The sequence below is a fragment of the Saimiri boliviensis genome, chromosome 5 (assembly GCF_048565385.1).
Source record: "Saimiri boliviensis isolate mSaiBol1 chromosome 5, mSaiBol1.pri, whole genome shotgun sequence".
Taxonomy (NCBI): Eukaryota; Metazoa; Chordata; class Mammalia; order Primates; family Cebidae; genus Saimiri; species Saimiri boliviensis.
Window position 1 is genome coordinate 29,124,391 of NC_133453.1, and position 20,368 is coordinate 29,144,758.

The 20,368-nt window shown below is 32.7% G+C and overlaps 1 protein-coding gene across 5 annotated transcripts in view; it reads left to right on the forward strand.

The window, feature by feature from the left end:
- Nucleotides 1-20,368, forward strand: part of ERBB4 (erb-b2 receptor tyrosine kinase 4) — a 1,202,488-nt gene that overhangs the window by 630,618 nt on the left and 551,502 nt on the right. For all 5 annotated transcript variants that reach the window (XM_003925582.4, XM_074399075.1, XM_074399073.1 and 2 more), the window contains exon 3: nucleotides 1,163-1,349. In XM_003925582.4, coding sequence (XP_003925631.1) covers nucleotides 1,163-1,349 — 187 coding nt within the window. The remainder of the gene's footprint in view (nucleotides 1-1,162; nucleotides 1,350-20,368) is intronic.

Consider the following 20,368-nt stretch of genomic DNA (forward strand, 5'->3'; position numbering starts at 1 on the left):
AAATAGTACGGACCACACTTGGGGTGTCAGAGGAGAGTCAAAGATGGCTGGATTTTTGACCAGAAAGCCAGAAAAGATGGAATAACCTCAACTGAGATGAGGAAGGCTGCTGGAGGGGTGGGGGAAGAAAAGAGTTCAGCTGTTGATAGGTGTGTCTGAAAAGCATACTAGACATCCAAGTTACGATGTTGAGTTAACAGTGGGATATGAACTTCAAGTCTGGGGGAAGTATAGAGATGAATGTTTGGAGATCACCAACTTTGAAACCAAATAAGATCACTAAGGGGGTGAGAATACACGAAGGGGAAGTGGGTGGGAAGTACCAAAAACCGAGCCTCCGAGCATCTGAAATGAAAAGTGTTAGTTATAGTAACATGAAATTGGTATTAAAATAATAGCAAACACTTGAGTACTTTTGAATCATTTTTAGTTTTTTAAAATTCTGACACCTGTCTATCATCATTTTATTGAAAAACTATAACATTTAGATGAAACACAGACTTTTTTTGTAACACTATTTTGCTTTAAAATGTCTCAAAAACCTTCAAATAACTAACCTATTATAGACAACTAAATTTAAACAGTGGGCAGTAAAAATTAAAAATGTGGGTGGAATGAGTTTATAGACAACAATTAGTTTTTGATACATGTTGTTTATGTTTGAGTTCCCTAGAGATGTTCAGGGCAATTGTTATTTGATAAATATAGCATTAAACACGAATAGAGCCATTTTAAATGTATCCTAAATAATGTACAAACATGGCTTTGTTTTACTTATTGTCACCAATTTGCTTTTTTATGTAAAATTTTATTGATGGTCATGTGTCTTTAACCTATTGTAGTCTGTTGATAAGCAAGACCTTTGTTCATTTAACTGTATTCAAATCTCAGGTATGAAGAAGGTCTCGTAAACAACACGCATTATTTTACTATAAGCACATTCATAAATGTTTAAAAGAAATACAACTTATACTTCAAATGAGATGCTAACACTTTATGATCTTTTATTATGAAGCCAATTATTTAGAATATGATATGGAAAATAATATATTAAGGTAAAAACTTAAAATTAGAATTTAATAACTCATTTTAATCTAAATTGCTACATATACATAGTGACAAATTAGTTTTATAACACAGGCAATTGTTTGTGTCTTTTCAGTCTGTTCGAGAAGTCACAGGCTACGTGTTAGTGGCTCTTAATCAGTTTCGTTACCTGCCTCTGGAGAATTTACGCATTATTCGTGGGACAAAACTTTATGAGGACCGATATGCCTTGGCAATATTTTTAAACTACAGAAAAGATGGAAACTTTGGACTTCAGGAACTTGGATTAAAGAACTTGACAGGTAAGGAATATATTAAAAATGGCAAATACGCTTTCAAAATCAGTATAAGGCAGTGCACACAAAAATGTGTATTTAGGGTTACTGCCATATTTGTTAATACTGAGGCGCACTCTAAGGCATTCAAATATTGGTGATTAGTTCATTTTATGAGAAATGATGCCCTGTGATGCCCTTGCTTTTATTTATAGATTTTGTAAGTGCAGTGTGAAGGATACCATCATACTGTAGCTCAGCTGAACAGAAATACACTCTGGAAACGCTCTGTGACTAAAGACTGAGATATGAAACACACTATGTTTGGTGGTTTCAGGTGAACAGTGGACCATATCATCAAATCTTTGCAATAATGCAATAACTATCATTAGAGCATAGTAATACCCAGGCTGTTATATCTGTTTCCATGAATCTTTAGTTTTCTGAACAATCATCTTATTTTTGGAAAATACATCTAATTTATACAGTTTTGGTTTCTCTTATTCAGTAGCTCACTAAATGCCATCAGCAATTCTTTCTCAGAATACTTCAATATTATCAGAGTAATTTTTTCTCATTAAGATTGGAAGTATATGATGTTAGCAACCTAAAATTTTCATCTTTCTATGAAAAACACTTGATAGGAATTGATTTTGTAAGCTGGTTCTTGCCATCCTACTGTTACATTACAGTTCACATAGCTCAGAGTAAATAAAAGTTCTTGTAGGAGGCTTTTTGGTATAATGTTACTAATCAAAAATTTTATTCTCGTATACCTGTAATCAAAGTGAGCTAATTACCGAGATCATGCCATTGCTATCCAGCCTGGGCAACAAGAGCGAAACTCTATCTCGAAAAAAAAAAAAAAGAAAAAGAAAAGAAATTTAGTAACTAACTGTGGGATAAAGGAGTTTACACTTTTAATTTACTCTAAATTAATGTAAACTTTATTTTTTGCATCCAAACATGTAGTGGTTTTACATGTACTTTGAGTCCAGTAAGTAGTAATAATTCTTGACATTGAAAAATTAAGCAGTTTAGAGATATTGCCTTAAAATATAACAAAAACAAAGATGAATATTGTCAGGATATTGAAATCATTTGTATTTATATATTTGAAGTAGTTACAAAATTTGTAGTTTTAAGTTAGATGTAGCTTCCTAGTTACCAAGACATGTGAGATAAAATTGGTATATTTTTGGTGAAGAAAGGAATACTGATTATGTTATTTATTTTGGATATGATTACTATAGAGTTGATGAAATAATGGTGAATATGCAAATTGTTCCGAATTTATAGAGTTCTTCATCAACATTTTCACTTTTATTTCTTTCAAAGGTGGTTTTCTTACCAAAGAATGGTTTTTTTTTTTTTTTTTTTTTTTTTACAAAATTGCTACTTATATAGAAATAATGATAGGAGAAAGAATTTGGAAATGAAACGTGTAGAGAATAATTGAATGATTGAAATTAGGAATCTAAAAATACTATAATGCGATCCGGTTAAAACTTGTATAGGAAGCGTTGTGTTTTCTTCATGATTTCCCTCTAATTATATTAAAGAAGAAAATCATTAAATTTCTTTTCCAACTTTTTATAATACTTGAATCCTGTTAGTATTCCAAAAGATAGGCCGTTTGAGCAATCTTTCCACATAGAAAATTAGTCTTTAGAGAGTTCCCTTATTTATTTTCACATTTAATACCAGTACTACTAATTATTAAAACGGAGTTATTTAATCAATTAAAATTATGCCACATTTAAGCGTGTTTCATACTGAGTAAGTGCATACTGTGTATTATTTAAAGTTGTGACATTTGTTTAACTTGTACATACCAAAATATAACACTATTATTTTAAGAATATAATTTTTCACTTTACCTGGAAGCTGTGGTATTTTCTTGTGTAGTAGTATAAATGGATAATTAATATGATAAATGATTAAGAGAATGAGTTGATTGTTTAGAAAAATACATAATCATTCAAAAGTTATTATTAATTTCTTTTTTGCCTATGAATTGAAGAAAGTGCAACAAAATGGTAGAAATTTAGGCTAGTGTGAACATTTTTCAGATATTTTATTTATTAAGTTGTTGACTATTATATGCCGAAATTATTCTATGAGGGAAACAGTCTAGAGTGATTGAACTTTAGATATTCTGGTTGATAGTTTTTCTCCAATTGTGAGAAGCAGGTTACATGGAAGCATTATTATAATTGTGTGCAAGTATATGTGAGAAATGACAGAAGACACCTAGCTGTTCACATGAATAAGGATATGGGATAAAATTTGTTCAATGGTAAAATCTTAAAGAGCTAAATGTTCTAGGTAACCCGATTAAAGCAACAGCAAGTGCCATAATCAAGTTCAGTTAAGATTGTTTTCTGTTTTGGAAAGATATTTGCTTTATGTTGCTTGTTTTTGTGTTATACAAAGCAAGAATTTTTAAAACAGCATTTTTTATATTCTATTAAGTGCAGAGCTACTGGGCTGGCCTTAATTTTTTTATACCTGGTATAAAATGAGGTGAAATAGCAAATTTGCTGATGAGTTGAACACCTCACTGCCTAATCTACCATAGTGTACTAAATTTTTAACTCTATTCTTATAGGACCAGCACCATGAGCATCATTGAGGAACTTAGAAATGCAAATCCTTGGGCCTCATGTGAAACCTATTGAATGAGAAACTCTGGGGCTGGGGCCCAGCAACTTGTGTTTCAAGTACCCCTCTAGTGATGCTGATGATAACTACAATTTGAGAAACACTAATCTAATTAATGATATGTTACCAATAATTGGTAGCACAATATCCAGTTAAATTCTTTACACATATTTGGTTCAAATAATTTTTATTCATCTATTATTCTGCAGAGAGAAAGGAAGGGATGAGACAGGAACAGATAAGGTTTTGCTTGCATGACAAGAAATACACTGTATGTTGGAGTGAAAATGAAAAGAACACACTGGGATCCTAGATAGAAACTTGGGTATAAAATGACTTAAAGATAAGGAAGGGGGTAAACTTTTTCTGTAATCATTTTGCCAAATACCAACTTTATATAATGGTAAACCCTTAAAAAGACAATAATAATTTATGGTGAATTTTCTTCTTAAGCAAATTTTTTATTTTTAATTACTTTCAACAAGGCAAATAACCAGTAACAATTGTGGGGATGGGAATTGTACACAGTGTTGTAACCAAGAGTTTTGAGATGAGACTTTAAGGGTTCTTTTGTGTGTGTGTGTCTGTATGTATATGTGGTTTACATTTCTACTGAAATCTTTTTCAATGTTTGATATTAGAATAGTGTCTGTTCAGAACAGCACATTAGCTTCCTGCAAATTTTGTGTAAAAGGGATATTTAGTTAACATGAAGACTGTCATTATATACTGGTTAATTGTTGGATGTCATTTTGTCATATATAGATGAATTCTCACATTAAAAATTCTTATTAATTAATTTGATGTTCACCAAAAGTTATGCATGGCCTAAAAAATCACTGCAGATCTTACTTGCATACTTTCATGTTGGTTGTGCCCAAGACAAGAAATGCATTTAAAAATATTTTTCTGATCAAATGAAAAAACTTGTTTTGCTGCTGCCTCTCACATTTCCCATTATGCATAGGGTAGATGATAAGTAGAGGGGAAAAGAGGCAGGTCCCAAGACTAAAAATAGGCCACGCAATCTATAAAGTGCTGAGGAAATTACATTGGCACACTCTAGGTGCCCTGTTAACACTGCCTTACTTTTTCCTTGCCAGTGGAGAGGTTATACTTCCATCAGTACATCCCTTCAGGCATATAATCATCTGTATCTCGAGGCCATTGGGAAGGTCACTACTGCATCAGAGAAGTGTGTAGTTGGACAGGGGCACATCATGTCTTCCATTAAGGTCATTTGCATGTGACTGTTGTTCTTACCAGTCACTCTTGATGATGATGTCCTGCTGACTTTTTTTTTTTTTAATCACCTCTTTCTTAACCAAATGTTCCTATTCAAATTGACATTTAGTATTATATTTACAACCACAATTAATTCTATAAGCTTCTACATGTTTAGTCACTAGTGTGGCCAAACCCTAAAAGGAATCATATGGGCCACAAAACCCACTATTATTTTCTCCCTTCTATAATATATAAAATCACCTCGTCTGTTTCTAATTGTGGGTAATTCATATTAATTGCATCATGCAATTTAATCCACATACGATATTGTAGATACAAAGCAATCTTTCATAATTGCTTAGGTTTATATCAATCCTATTTATATCCCAAATTGGAATATAAATGCTTAAGTTCATATTTATTCTGTTTATATCTTAAATGGAAAGATAAATAATTATTATCTATTTTATTTTTATCCATATAAAATAACAAATGTGGTTTGATCTTGATGTGGTATGTTAACCTAGGGACAAATCTAATACATGTATAGGTGTATTTATCACACTAAATTTTACCTTAAATGTTTGAATTTTCACTTTATAAATTATGAAAATATCTTTAAAGGAGGTGATATTTGGGATGATACAAAAGTATAATTGGTATTTTTCAAAAATTAGCTGAATATTCTACATATGTTGAGACTAACACATTCACGTTTCAGTCTTTATTTGATATTTTCTGGACTTTGTAATTGTTTCATTAACTGTGTACTGGATCAACTTGATTAGATTATTATTTGAGGTATGGACAAACAAAAATTTAAAACAAAAAGTAAAATACCAAAGTTATTCCTAGATGCCGTCAATAATAATGAAAATAATACATGAAGTTTGCTGGATTGTGGTAGATGAGAAATAGAATACAAGGCTTGGTGGTGCATGTTGTTTTCCAGCTGCTCAGGAGGCTGCAGCAGGAGGATCCCTTGAGCCTGGAAGATCAAGGCTGCAGTGAGCCATGATCATGCCCCTGGACTCCACCAGACTGAGTAGCAGAGAGGGACCCTTCTTAAAACTAAATAAAAAAGTAAAATGCTTAGTCCAGAAGCTAGAACATCTAAATGATGTAAAATTTGAAAGATGTGTTATCTGAACATGATACTTGAATGTCTGCCTTCAAATATGCATACGTTATTAATTAAAATAGTACATCAAAGTAATGTAGTACCTTTTCACATTTAAGTCTCTCAGGGCTTTTTGGCATTATTCAGTAATGGTCAAATAAATAACCTAATATCAAAAAGGACAAGTCACCTGCCATTGACTCAATACATGTTATGGAGCATCGATGTGCAATTGTGAAATCAGAAAAATCTCTGTGCAAATGGCTGGCCCATGACCTACAGTCTGGGTGTCTCTCTCAGACTCAGATCCTTTATTTTGAAAACTGTGAAGAAAATTCTGCCTCATGGTGTTGTAATGGGCATTAAAGAAAGAAAGCAGGGAAAGTGCCAGTTAAAGCAACTTTCACATTGGGGATGTTTAGAAATCTTAGTGTTCTTTCCTTGTATCTGTTTTGTTTATAGTTTTCCTTTGGTCACCACATTGAGAAAACTATTTTATTTGTTTCTGCATATTCAGATAGATTCCTGTTGCTTCCTTGGGGCTTTGGGTGTGACCTGTTTATATTAAAAAAAAAAAAAGTGGGGAGGGAATACTCTTTGTGCCTTCTAATACGACTTTGAAACTACCTTGTGCAGGACATCTGTTTCTCTGGTGATGAGAAGTCCAAGACTTGTCTTTGTCTACTCTCAAGAAAAGTGCTGGCTTTGTTACCTCACAGCATTTCTCTCCTGTCCTTCAGTGTTTCATGCCAAGCACCTGTTGCCCCAGTCCTTCGTTTCAAATCTCCATCATCATGTTTCAGCCTTCACTGGCCCTGACATTTGTCTTGACCTACGCAAGAGACATATTCATTCTGAGTTCTTTTTCTTACAGGAGAGTTGCTAAGCATTCTTCAACTACCCTGTGAAAGGTCTTGGTAAAGTTTGAGTGGGTTCAATCAGGCTAGTTCAGGGATTGTTGTTAAACAGAAGGTTTAACAAAGGTACTACAAATATTTGCATTAGAAGATCTATTCAGCATATTGTGATATTTGCAGCCAAAAAAAAAAATTCTAAGAATACTCTCAGCTTAAGGGTAAATTATGTGGAAAATGATTAGATCAAAACTAATCTATAGTGAAGCTTGCGAGAGTCAGACAGAATCAGTGAAAAGATTGGCACAGTCTTCAGCAGGAGTCAATTTTTAGATCAGGTCCACAGTTTCTTGAAATGATACTTTCATCAGTGTTTTTAAAGACTGTTGTTTGCTTGTCATGTCAGACTATGTATTGACTAGAAGAAGGAGAACTCCAATGATGTATTTTTGTCAGTAGATAGAAACATATTTCAAAAGAGGAAACGTTATAATTATGGGATCAAAGATTTATAATGGCCGTTTCAGCAAATTTTACTGGGACTTAGGCTCTGATAACTGATTCTTTAGAGGACTGATGAGTGGATTTACAGAACTGAATGAAGGGGAAATGAGAATTACTCCTCTTGCTATACCAGGAATCAGATATAAGACTATTTGAGGAGAAATAAGCCAAAATAAGTGGTGGGGTTGGGCATTCAGGGAATAGAATCATCCTTTTTCCTCTGCTCACATGTTTTCAGTTATGACTGGCAAGATGATCTGCTCAGGACATATAATTAAACCTGCTTAGTTTATGACCCCTTCAGGAATCTTAAAGATGACTTACTCCTTGAAGAACATATTCTGTAATCCCTAGGGCATCCTTTAGAAAACATTAGGGAAGGCTAGCATTATGGAATCTATCAGGAAAATTCCCTTCTTGGAATCATAAACCTTTGTGATCATTCTTACTTTTTCCTAAGATACACTAAAATCCTATATTTTCCCTTCCCTAAGAGAAGAAACTTATGTATCCTAAGGAAGCTTGTATATCCAACAAACCCCCTTACTGAAAGCTCATTTATTGAGGAGGCATGATTGTTTGCTTTGGTATTTAGAAAAAGAGGAAATCTTTGCTCGTCAGAGTTCCAAATACAGTACTACAAATTGATTAGTTATAATATAACCATGGGTCCATCGTTTTACTCCGAGGAAAAAATTAACTATATCAGAATGCCCACCTCTCCACCCTCACCCCCAAGATACTGGCTTTGTCTGGCTTTCAGACCCTGAAGTGCAAAGAATTGAAAAATTTTCAGCAGCCATTCCCAGTTACCCAGGGAGGCACAGCAATGCTGGGGCCAGAATCACTGGATTGTTACACTTTTCTGATTTCATGGCAGAGGACTGGAAAGAGTAGGAATAATATTTAGGCATAAACCATATCAGTATTTTAGAGGGAATGAAGAGTATGTACTCTCTTTGACAGAGCTCTGTGGCAATTTTTAAAAATGTATAAATATATCATCAAGTTTCGTTAGAGGAGGGAGCCCCAAGCTTGGCAGAACCTAAAACCCTCAGTCAGTTTAGAAATGAGGCTACATGTTATTTTCTTCCAATGTTTACCAAAGGCATGATAACTGTAATATCCCCTATGTTATGGAAGTTTACACTTTGCAAAATGCTGTCAGTTTCCTTTAAAAAAATCTGTTTCATACACAGCCCTGTAATGCTGATCTGACAGATATCATTATTATAATTTTACATCTAAGGAAACCAGGCCTAACGTCTTGTGGCTAATCAGGTGAACCTTGTGCTGGAATCTAGATCTGTTTTTTAGTTATTCATATTATGTCACTCCCAAAAACTGTTAAGACAGTTTCTTCAAGCAAAACTATATTCAGTGAACTATTAAATTGGCTGAAAAATGTAAACAATCCAAACTTAAGCAATAGGTCTTAAGGTTGTAATTTAGAAATAATTTGTTTTGATCATTGTGTAGTACTTGAATATATCATGAATGGTAAGTTGACAATAAAATACAAGCAAACATTCAACACAACAATACTGTAAATACTGAGTTTGATTTAAAAAAAAAACTATTCTATAGCCACTGTCATTCAACTATGGCTTTTTAAAAATCAAGCTTGCTAAACTCTTAGCTATAATGCACAAATATTTATTAATAGACTTATTTTAACTGGTAAAAGTTTAGGATTCTTTTGGAAAGTAATGTCAATTCAAATATTTATTAGCTTTGTTTTGTTCTACTTGTACATTCAAGTCATTGTGCTGAGATATGAGCTATTCTAAATTATCTCTACATGCCTGCCTTCTCTTAGTAAATATTATATTTCTGACAAATATTTACCCTCCATCTGCCATGTGAAGTCAATTATTATTATTATTTTTATAGTCAGCATGTCTATGGAGTCAGGAGCCCACATTTTAATCTGTTTTCTTCTCAAAAGCTGCACTGTCCCTTAGAACTTTCTTGGGATGACAGCAATATTCAATATGTGCTATACAGCAGAGGAGCCAGTAGCTAAATGTGGCTACTGAGCTCTCTTAAAAAGACTGCTGTGGATGAAGATACAAATTTTTATTTTTATCTAATTTTAATTAATTTTAATTTAAGCAGCCATATTTAGTTAATGGCAATCATATTGGACACTACAGCACTAAAGGGACCACATTTTTACTAAACCCAATGCAGCAGGCAAGGACTTCAAGCAGAAGAACATAGAGAATCACAAGACAGGCTCAGAATCTGGGCTTCCTAAGTCAAATCGTATTCTGAGGCAAGTGATTCAACTTTCTAAACCTCGGTTTACTCATCTTCAAATGTACATAATGAAAACCTCAGTTGTAAGATGGTTGTAAAACCTAAATTACAAAGCACATATTGAAAATTAAATGCAATTCTGGAAATGTGATTTTGAGAAGTTTGATTTTGGTAAGAAAAAATAGACACAGTCTATTTTTCTAATTATTGAAAGCTTGTTAGGCTTATATCATCAAATTGTAGAATGCGGAATGTGTCATTTATGATTTAGGACCTAACCATATTCTATATTTGCATTAGCAGGGTTGTAGATGGCATGCATTGCTTCTAAATATGTTTTAAGCTGCTATGACCTGGGTTTTTGTTGTTTAGAAAAATGACACTTTAAAAATGAAATTTTTCCTTTTACCTTTACTTTTCACAGCATAAGTATCTATTGAAATTAGAAGTAGGTCTCATAGATATATGGTTTGGCAGTGTTCCCACCCAAATCTCCTCTTGAAATGTAGTTCCCATAATCCCCATGTGTCATGGGAGGGACCAAGTGGAGATAATTGAATTATGGGGGTGATTTTCCCCATGCTGTTCTCATATTAGTGAGTTAGTTCTCATAAGATCTGACATTTTTATAAGGGGCTTCCCCCTCCTCTGAGCATTCATTCATTCCACTTCCTTCTGGCCTATGAAGAAGGATGTGTTTAATTCTCCTTCTCCCATGTTTGTGAGTTTCCTGAGGCTTCCCCAGCCAGGTTGAACTATGAGTCAACTAAGTCTCTTTCTTTCTAAATTACCCGGTCTTGGGTGGTATCTTCACAGCAATGAGAGAACGGACTAATAGACAGTCTATTTCTTTAATGCTTTCATTGAACGAAATAAATGCTAATAGAAGATAATTATTATTCTGAAAAATCTGTTGAGAATTCTGGCACAGACACTGCCCATTATCTTTAGGACTCTCCAGTTCATTTTAAAAGTTTTTTTTTTCTTAATATAGCATTTATTTAATAAGAAGGTAACACAAAATGCCCCTTTATAAAATGTTTTCTCAAATAGGTTTTTGCCATATTTCAACAAATTTAAGTCATCATCAATTATAGGAGGCAAATTGTTGTTGTGTGTAGTCTACACTTAAAAAGAGCAAAAGTAAAAGCACCAAAATGAATGTAAAAGATTGTGCAATGAATCAGGATTTTAAATATATTAGTTCAAAACATATGTGTTTTAGATTTAATATAGCATAGTAATAATCAAATAAACTAGAAGTTCAATATACCTCTTATTATTTTCCTAGAATTATAGCATAGCTAGTGTAATGGTGAAACTGTGTACTGTGGAAGTATATAAAATAGGTTGCAATTAAAATAGTCAATGTTTCATAAATGATGAATAGAATTTTCCATTTATCTGTATCTCTCAGGAAATAGATAAATGAGAATTTGCATGATCCAACACTTTCTGGTATAATAAATGTTACTAACCAGGAAATTTTAATTATTGTTGTTTTTTTTCTTTTGAGATCTAGCCTATCTATCAATTCTCTGGGAAAAGAGATGTAAATATGGTTCAAAGATAGAAAAAGAATACTTTTAAGAGTTTTTCTTAATCCTTGTTCTCTTAATAAGATGTCAAATAGATCTGAAGATTGTTATTATATATCAGCATAGAAAGAGAATCTGTCTTCCTTACCAGTCTACCTAAAGTTTAGCCTAGCTCTCATAATATTGTCCTTCCCCCTTAATATCTTATGATCCATCTGTATAACATATTGTATATCTTCTAGCTATAATTTTATTGTAAGCCATGAAAAATTGTTTAGGTTATTGAATCACAATGACTGTAACAATTCTGAAGAACATTTATAAGAAAAAATTGAAAATGGTGATCCATAACTTTCTTCTTCCTTCAAAGATCATTCAGTTTACTCTATTTGCTCTGTCATGAAAATTAAAGCCTTGATTTTGTGTTATATAGTAGTGCTGAAAAAAGCTGATATAAAAAGGGCATTTTTTATTTTCAGTTTACTATGAAATGTAAGGACTTCAAATTGTATTTGGTCTTCTTCTTTTCTTCTTCTTCTTCTTCTTTTTTTTTTTTTTTGAAAGTGGCAGTCTCAGAATATTCTGACAAATATTTTGGTAAGTAAGTATATTATTTTGATTTTGATGGTGCCCTGAATCCTCTGAACTTTCTACTTTAATGTTCAAAGGGATGATACTGGGTAGGATTATATATCTGGTGGTGTACAAATAAGAATGCAATAATAAATCCTACTAGTTTTTAAAACTTACTCATGTAACTAGAATTCTCTTAGGCTTTGTGCCCTTGGTTTTAATGACTTTACTTGCCTCTTTTAGGATAATAAATGTAGAAAACAAAGTATCTGTAGAGCATAGTACAGTCCAGGATAGAGATACTAATTGTTAATAATAATAATAACATCCATAATTAATAAGTATTTACACTATAGAAGTGGTTTGCAAATATTTTCTCTCTTCTTCCTTACAATAACCACAATAAGTAGGTGTATTAGTTATGGGTCTCCTGAAAGACAGAAGCAGTAGGATGTAGATATAGATAAGGATAACAGACATATGAGAGGATTCATTAGGAAAATTGACTGATGCAATTATGGAGGCTGAGAAGTTTCTCAAGAGGCTGACTATAAACTGGAGACCCTGAAATGCTGGGGACCTGGCTCATCACAAATTTGAAGGCCTCAGAACCAGAAAAGCTAATGGTGTACCTCTCAGTCTGCAATCTAAGGCATTAGGGTTCAGGGAGGCACGATTGTAAGTCCTGTAGTTCAAAGGACCAGGGAGCCTGAAATTGGTGTCCCACAGAGAGAAAGAGTGTGTACTGGCTTCAAATCAATATATTCACCTTTCCTCTGTTTTCAGTGATATGACTTCCCAGCAGATTGGATGTTGCCCACCCACATTGGGAGCATATCTTCCCTACTTACTCTACTCAGACTCATGCTCATCTTCTCTGAAACATCTTCATAGACAGGCTCTAAATGAAGGCTTTACCAGGTTTCTGGGTGTTTCTTAATCTATTCAAGGTGACATCTGAAGTTAACCATCACAGTAGGTTACTATTATTATTTCTGTTTTGGGGATAAATAAGCTGGACTTAAAAAAACAAGTAATATGCCACAAGTAGGGCCTACAATGATTTATAGAGTACAGATTTGAAGCCAAGTAGTATAATTGCTGATTTTCTTTTTACCACAATGCTATAGAAATTCTGAGAAGAAAGGGGATCACATGACAGTGAACTTTTATCATCCTCTGCTTTGTGTGAGTGAGAAGGGGATGCATAAAATTATTCATGTGGTTTATGTATCACCTCTTCAAGACAGTCTTTTTTTTTTTCTTTAGCTGAGTGAGATTTTGCTTATGTAAATTTTTTACTTAAGAAATGAAATGATTCTAAAAGAGATATAGATTGTATAAGTAAATTAAATTATTTCTTATGATATTGAAAAGTATGTTATTGGGCCACTTAAGCTTTTTTCTACAGACACAGGGGACTAAAATAATAAAGTAGAGTAACAGAATGGATTGAAAGGCCTTAATTGGGCCCCTACTTCATGACCTTTTCTTTATTAACACTAGAAGACAAAAAAAGACAATTAGTTATATTTGAAGTGAATTTTGTTTTGTTTTGTTTCTCATAGGGTGGTGTCCTCTATAAATCTTACTTTAATTTTTTTTTTCAGGGATTTTATTTTTGTGGATGAGGTAGAAGGAAGATCTATATGAGAAAAATAGCAGACTTGAAAAAGATCTCAAGTCTATGAGATGACTGTAATTACTGATTTCTTGAGAATAATTTTATCTTATTAGAAAGAAATACTAGAAGGGTGATTTTATGGTTAATTTTGTTCATACATTATTGCCATTCCACTTTTTGAATTTTTTATTTAAGGGCTAGAATACTAACTAAAGTTATTCCTTATTTTGACAACTGGTAAAGAATGTATCCCATTTCAAAATGTCCAAGTTAAGTGTACCACCTAAGTTGATCTATATATTTTAAATAAAATATTTATGACTTTTTTTTATAGTTACAATAAGTGATTTTTGCGTCCTTCAACTATATTTGGTTTTGTACATATTTACAGCAGAGTTTCATAAAATATTTATTTTAGTTTTAATTACTATTATACTCAATTTCCTTTGTGAAGAATAGTAACATATTGGGGGTCATTTCTAATAAGAAGACGGAGACTTACAAATTATTAAAAGGCATGTAATTCCTTTTAGGTTTAGCAAACCTCTGCCTAATTATTTCCAGAATTTGTGTATGTCCTTAAGATAAACACATTTTATAGTATTTTGTTTTGAGCTCATATTTTATTTATTGAAACAAGTAAGTGCATTTCAGACTTAATACATCAAATAATACACGACATTTAAATTTAGCACATATTTTGAAAATGAAGAGCAACAAAAATACCTTAATCAATTTCTCTATAAAAGCAAAGTTGAAGAGGATCATAGACTGCAATATTAAGAAAGAATTTAGAGATTGCTTAACACCTTTCTCATTTTGAAACTGAGTCCCAGAGAAAATAAATCATTTACTCAAGATGAGGATTTTTCTCGTCCTACTGTTAGTCAAGGTTCTTTTCAACTGTATTATTCCAAAAATATAATTTGATTCAAGATACTAGAAAAGGGAACATAACAAAAAGATTTAAAGAAAATATATGCCAATCTATGTTTAGGTATACATTTTCATTGATCAGTGGGAAGAAAATAAACAATATAGATGCCAGAATTCATGTGTGACCAAATTGAAATCTAAAGTCATCAGATACCTACAACAGATTATCAAATTTGTTACGAATTTCATAGTCTTGTTCAAAGAGTGCTGTGTAGTGTGTTTCGCAAAGAAAAGATGGAAAAGGTAATGAAGCCCTACTTAGCATACCTACAGATATATCTTTTATAAAGCATGGGTAGAAATATAAAATGAAAGGAAGCAGCCTGTGTCACTGATACCATTGTTCACATAGTGAATGCGTGGCTGAACTTCACATCTATGCATCACACTGTCATTTCATGTACTTAGAAATTACATGTCATAATGATAAATCTTTGTAATTAAAATTGTATCATGCTTCAAATGCAGTCCTATGGTACTCAGGGAAAATAGGTGAATCAAGAATTAGTGTCTTGGCTCAAGCACCTCTTAAAAATTAAGAGAACCTAACTATCACTCGTGCAAAATAAATACATCAAAGGTCACAATGTAGGTTATCAACTCCTTTATGATTTTATTGAAGATTGCCAGTGCATAATTTAAGTAATTATTCAATTGTTTTATGTATTTAATACTTTTACTATGGCCAGTGACTTCTGTTACATTTTATTATTAAATATCAAATAATGAAAAAATATTTAAAACAATAGTGTTTATAGAGCCATTTTCATGTTAGTTTTAACGTCTATTTTAAATTTAAATCAGGGAGAGATTTAGTGTAACTTTAAAGTTCATTTACATTTTAATCCATTAAAATATGACTTAGTTAGAAATATTCAATGCCAAAGAAATCTTTGAAACATTTCTTTTGAATTACAAAATTTTATATTTTTAAAGAGGAATTCAACAGTAATATATAATTCTCAAATTAACAGAAATGGGAAGTTTTAAGCCATGAGTGTGTTTCTAAGTATCGCATGTATAGATAATCATAGAATGATGGACACTCTCCCCTAAAATGGTTTGCTTTCTAAAATATTTCTAATTATAATTGCAAATGACTATTTAAATCAAGTGGTTTGTAAAGTAAAAATGTCATTTTGAAAAAATTGTAAAATTATTGAGATACAAAGAGCAAACAATTGACAATCCATATATGTATATAATGTTCATACTCTGATTATTGCCATTTGTAGTCATCTGATTAGAGCTTTATCATGAAAAAAACACAAAATAATCAGAGAATTAAGTAGCTCTTGTATTCAAAAAACACTCTAAGACAAGCATAAAATGCTTGAAAGATTCTTAACGCAGAAACATAAATTTGGCCTAAGAATTTTGATTTATTATTGCAATTCAAACCCAGCCTATGTGTTCTAGATCAGAAGGTATATTTTTAGATTTATAAAGACAATATTTTCAACATATTCTCTTCTAGCCCTGGCAACATGAAGTTGTAGAGCCTGAGTTTTGAAACCTGATAATTTGAAACTTAATACTCACACAGCAACCAAGAAATGGCAGTCACAGTCACTTTTGTGTTGTGCCTCAGTTTTCATCTGGAAATGAGAACTCAATGCAAACAATGTATGTAAACTGCCTAGCAGAGTGTTCAGAACACAATGTAAGTTAGTTACCTTCTTGTGTCCACCTTCCTTATACAGTTCTCAATGGAATAACAGTATTTAAGAATATTAATTTATTGGTTAATCCTTGCCACATCTATATAAAATGTGTTCTTTATTGGTTCTTTGTTGACAGATATGGTTGATTTTAGTAGTCTAAGCTCACTAGCAACCAGAAGATTCATATTCTCATCCCACTTGTACCTTAGGTAAATCACCTACTACCTCTTACGCTGAGTTTTCAATTATTAAAGAATAATTTTCTCAGTTTTTTTTCTTTCTTTCCTTTTATTATTTGATAATACCTACCTGTTACCTATCTTCTTGGAAAAGTTCTAAGTTAAAGTGTGAGTCATAATTTCTTAGTGTTCAACTTTCCTCTTTAGAACAAGTGAGGACATGACATTACTTACCCCTTCCAATCAGCAGAGAACATTGCTGTGTTTTGCTTTCTGAGCACTTGGGAACTGAAGTTCAAGCATTTAATTTAAAAAAATGCAACTCTATGTGGGTATCTAGAGACCTCTATTAGGGTTTAATTGTTCTGTGCGTATTTTTTCTAGCATGGCAATAACAACGTGCTATAGTAATAGTATCCAAATGCATTTACATTTAGCTATGTCATTAAAGGTAGATTCATTTTTAAAATGAGGGTAGATTCATTTTTAAAAGTTAATTATTTTGTTTTCCTGCTAGGGCTCAAGAATAGAAAAACAAAAGAAAACAGAAACTTTTGCTGACTTTTAGGGAGGGGGGAAAAAGAACATGAACTGAGCAACACAACAAATTTAGTTGATTTTGAATATTGAGTTTAAGCCAAGGCTTAACAGTGGTGCCAAGCCTTTGACACAAGGCTTCCTAGTGGTGCCAAGAAAATCCTAGTCATTGTTCGTTTCTTAATTTCTTAGTTCCTCTGAAATTCTTCAAATGTCCCTGCTGAGTAGAGCTACCAATTCATCTAAGAATTTGTTTCCCCAGAGATTACTTTTATACTGTATTTGAAATTCATTAATCATTGCCTCCTTTTAAATCTCCATTCCCCAATAAAATAGGATATGAAGGCCTATATCTTTCATAATTAGTTCTAAATAAGCAGAAACAGTACCAAGTATATTTTTTACCCCTCCTACTTGATGAACTTGTATTAAGAATATTTTGATGACTTATTTTAATTGGCTAAGATCTAATTTATTAGGTATTTCCTGGGGCTTTAAAAACAATTAAAATACCCACTTACTATTTGCTTGAAAACTTGAACTTCTAAAGAAAGGGCAGGCTATTGCTGATTGTGTTTTTGGTAGCTCAACTGCTATAACACGGCTGGGTCTCTCTGTCAGCGTGTGAAAAAGAAGTGAAGTAAGTGCTGTCAAAACAGTGGAGATGTGAGACACCTGCAGAGTAGGCTTGGTTTCCAGACTCAGTAACCACAGGAAGCTTGGGGGTTGCATTATAAAATTAGAATCTTTACTCCAAAGATAAAAAGTTAGGAAAGGTATCTTAGTAACATTTCACAAGTTTTTAGACTGATTTCATGTTTGTTTGTATTATTTTACTTTGTAAATAAGGTAATCGACAGCTTAAACTCTCATGGCTTAAAACCACTGTAAACGTTTTAAATGACTTTCATAGGCTTGTATACAAGACCATGGATTTTCTAATATAAAGAGCAAATAATGACCATGTCTCCCTTCTTTGTTGGTCATGCAAGTATATTTGACAATTACATCTATATCCTTGCTTCAAGTCCTTAAATTCTGTGACAAGAGAAAAGTTGTTTATAATACATTACTTTGTCATTTTGTTTTATTTTTTAAACCATAACTCTGTTAAACAGAAAATCTAATTTCTGTAAAATAATTGTAATTATAAATACAAGTCAATGGATCATAACTATTTGAAAGTTTCATAAAGAAAAATAACTGTTAACACATACCTAGAACTGAGCAAAAGGCAAATAAAAAGACCAAAGAGAGATATAGCAAAATAGCCTGATAAATACGTAAGAGAAAAAGAGGATATGTACATATACACATGGTATTTCTCTATATATACATATATTTATATGCATATTTGTATAGATGCATATGTATAGATACATACACAGATGGATTTATATGTCTGAGTATAATTTCTAACTATTATGCATAGTCATACACATTTTGTGTCACTGAAACATCCAAAAAGAAATGTACTCAACTTGTTATCATTCTGTTTTTCTATTCATGGTCATAATGATATTTGGCCTCCAATAATTCATTTTTATATAAAACTAATTTTATAGAAAACAGTATGGAACTCAATAGACAGAATGGCAAATGAGTAATCCATATGTGTTTACATCTATCAGCATGGCACTGAAACATTGTGTGTGTCACGGGAAATGTATCCACAGGCTGAAGTGAATGTACAAAGGCATCACATGGGGAGAACATGCTGGAGGGGTTTTATTTGATGTTTTCAAACTGCTCTAGGGTCTGTCTTGCAAGAAACGCTTTTGGTTTTCCTTTCTTTTTTATTACTTTTTATTTTTAATGTTTTAAAACATAACAGATTTCTTTTGAAACATCCTGCCAAGCGAGAGTAAAAGAGTAAATTACAAATGAACTATGCAATCATATTCTCTCTGTCTCTTTCTCACATACACACACTTATCCCAAAGATAAACAATCGACTTTTATATATGTATCTGCGGAGATACCTGCCACAGTCAACAGTTAGGATTTGTGAAATTACATACCCAGAATCTGAGATCACAAAGTGTACTGAGGGCAGGATAAAGAAAAGATGGCACTGAAGTGAAAAGCCATTAGATGTACTTATAAAAGTCTGTTTTTATTTGCTTATTAGTGTGAGTGTATTTAATTATTTAAAACTATTAGGAGACATATCTTTTCCAATTAAATGGGAATAATTAAAATAGTCCACTCCCTTGAACACTTAACCTCTCATTAAAGGTTGAAACCAGGCTTTGTGTCACCCCAAACGTACACCTAGCTCATTGTTTTGGGAGCTGTAGATCAGGACAAAGTATTCCACAAAACATCTTTTCAATATGCCGTGGAAAGTTGATTTGAATTTTTTAAACTTGACAAAAACATTCCAACTTTCTGTGACTCAAGTAATTACTTCTTCACAAGACAGACATGGTTTTGATGCTATATTCATATCATTTTTTGTTCCATGAGTCCTTCACTGTTTCCTCTTAAACTAATGCTGGACACTCATGGGAAGCTTAGTATAATTTTATTCATGATACGGAGCTTATAAAGAATGAATATGTCCTGAACACCTCATGGAAAGAGACAAACGCTTTCTTCCTCCTAGGAAGAAAGCATGCTGCTAAACCTCTGTTTGCACACAAAAGGTTTTTACAGGAGAGTTTATGTTGCTCTTTGGTTTAAGAAGTCAGAGCCCTCTTACCAGGGGTAGCCCCCAGGCTGGCATTTGATAACAGCGAACAGATAGGTGCAGTCCTCTGGTGTTCACATTGCCCACTTCTCCACAGGACAATGGTAGTTTTATTCCCTGCCGTGAGTGGGTTGGTGGTGGGGGCGGTGGGTTGTTGCCTCTGCTGAAAACAAACCTACTCTTGATAAAAGGTTACAATTATTATTCTCAGAGGAAATTCAAAAATATAATCCTAAATACAGGTAAAGTTCAGGGCATGAAATTTAACAAGATTTTTTTGACTCATGCAAAGGTCTCAGCGAAAGTTAACAAATCATCAGTGCCCTGCCTCTCTGTCTTTAGTGAATCCTTCTTGCTGCTATTGGGATTGTGTGAATATTCCAGGTGTGTGACCTACGTTAAATGGCATTATTTCTGAAAGCAGACCTTTCCTGAATTTCAGGAGGATAGAAAATACAGTACTTACATTTCTCTTTCATTTCTGTCTGGTTGCCTTAGAATTATGTGAAACGTGTCACTGATGTACCCCTGTATGTTTTATCAAGGAAGGTTAAACTGTTTTTTTTGAGAGGAAATTATAGAAAAATATGTTTTATATGCTATTATAATTTTGCCAACTGTTATGTTAATTAATTAGTATTTATTCTCCTTATAATATTTTAGAGATGGAAG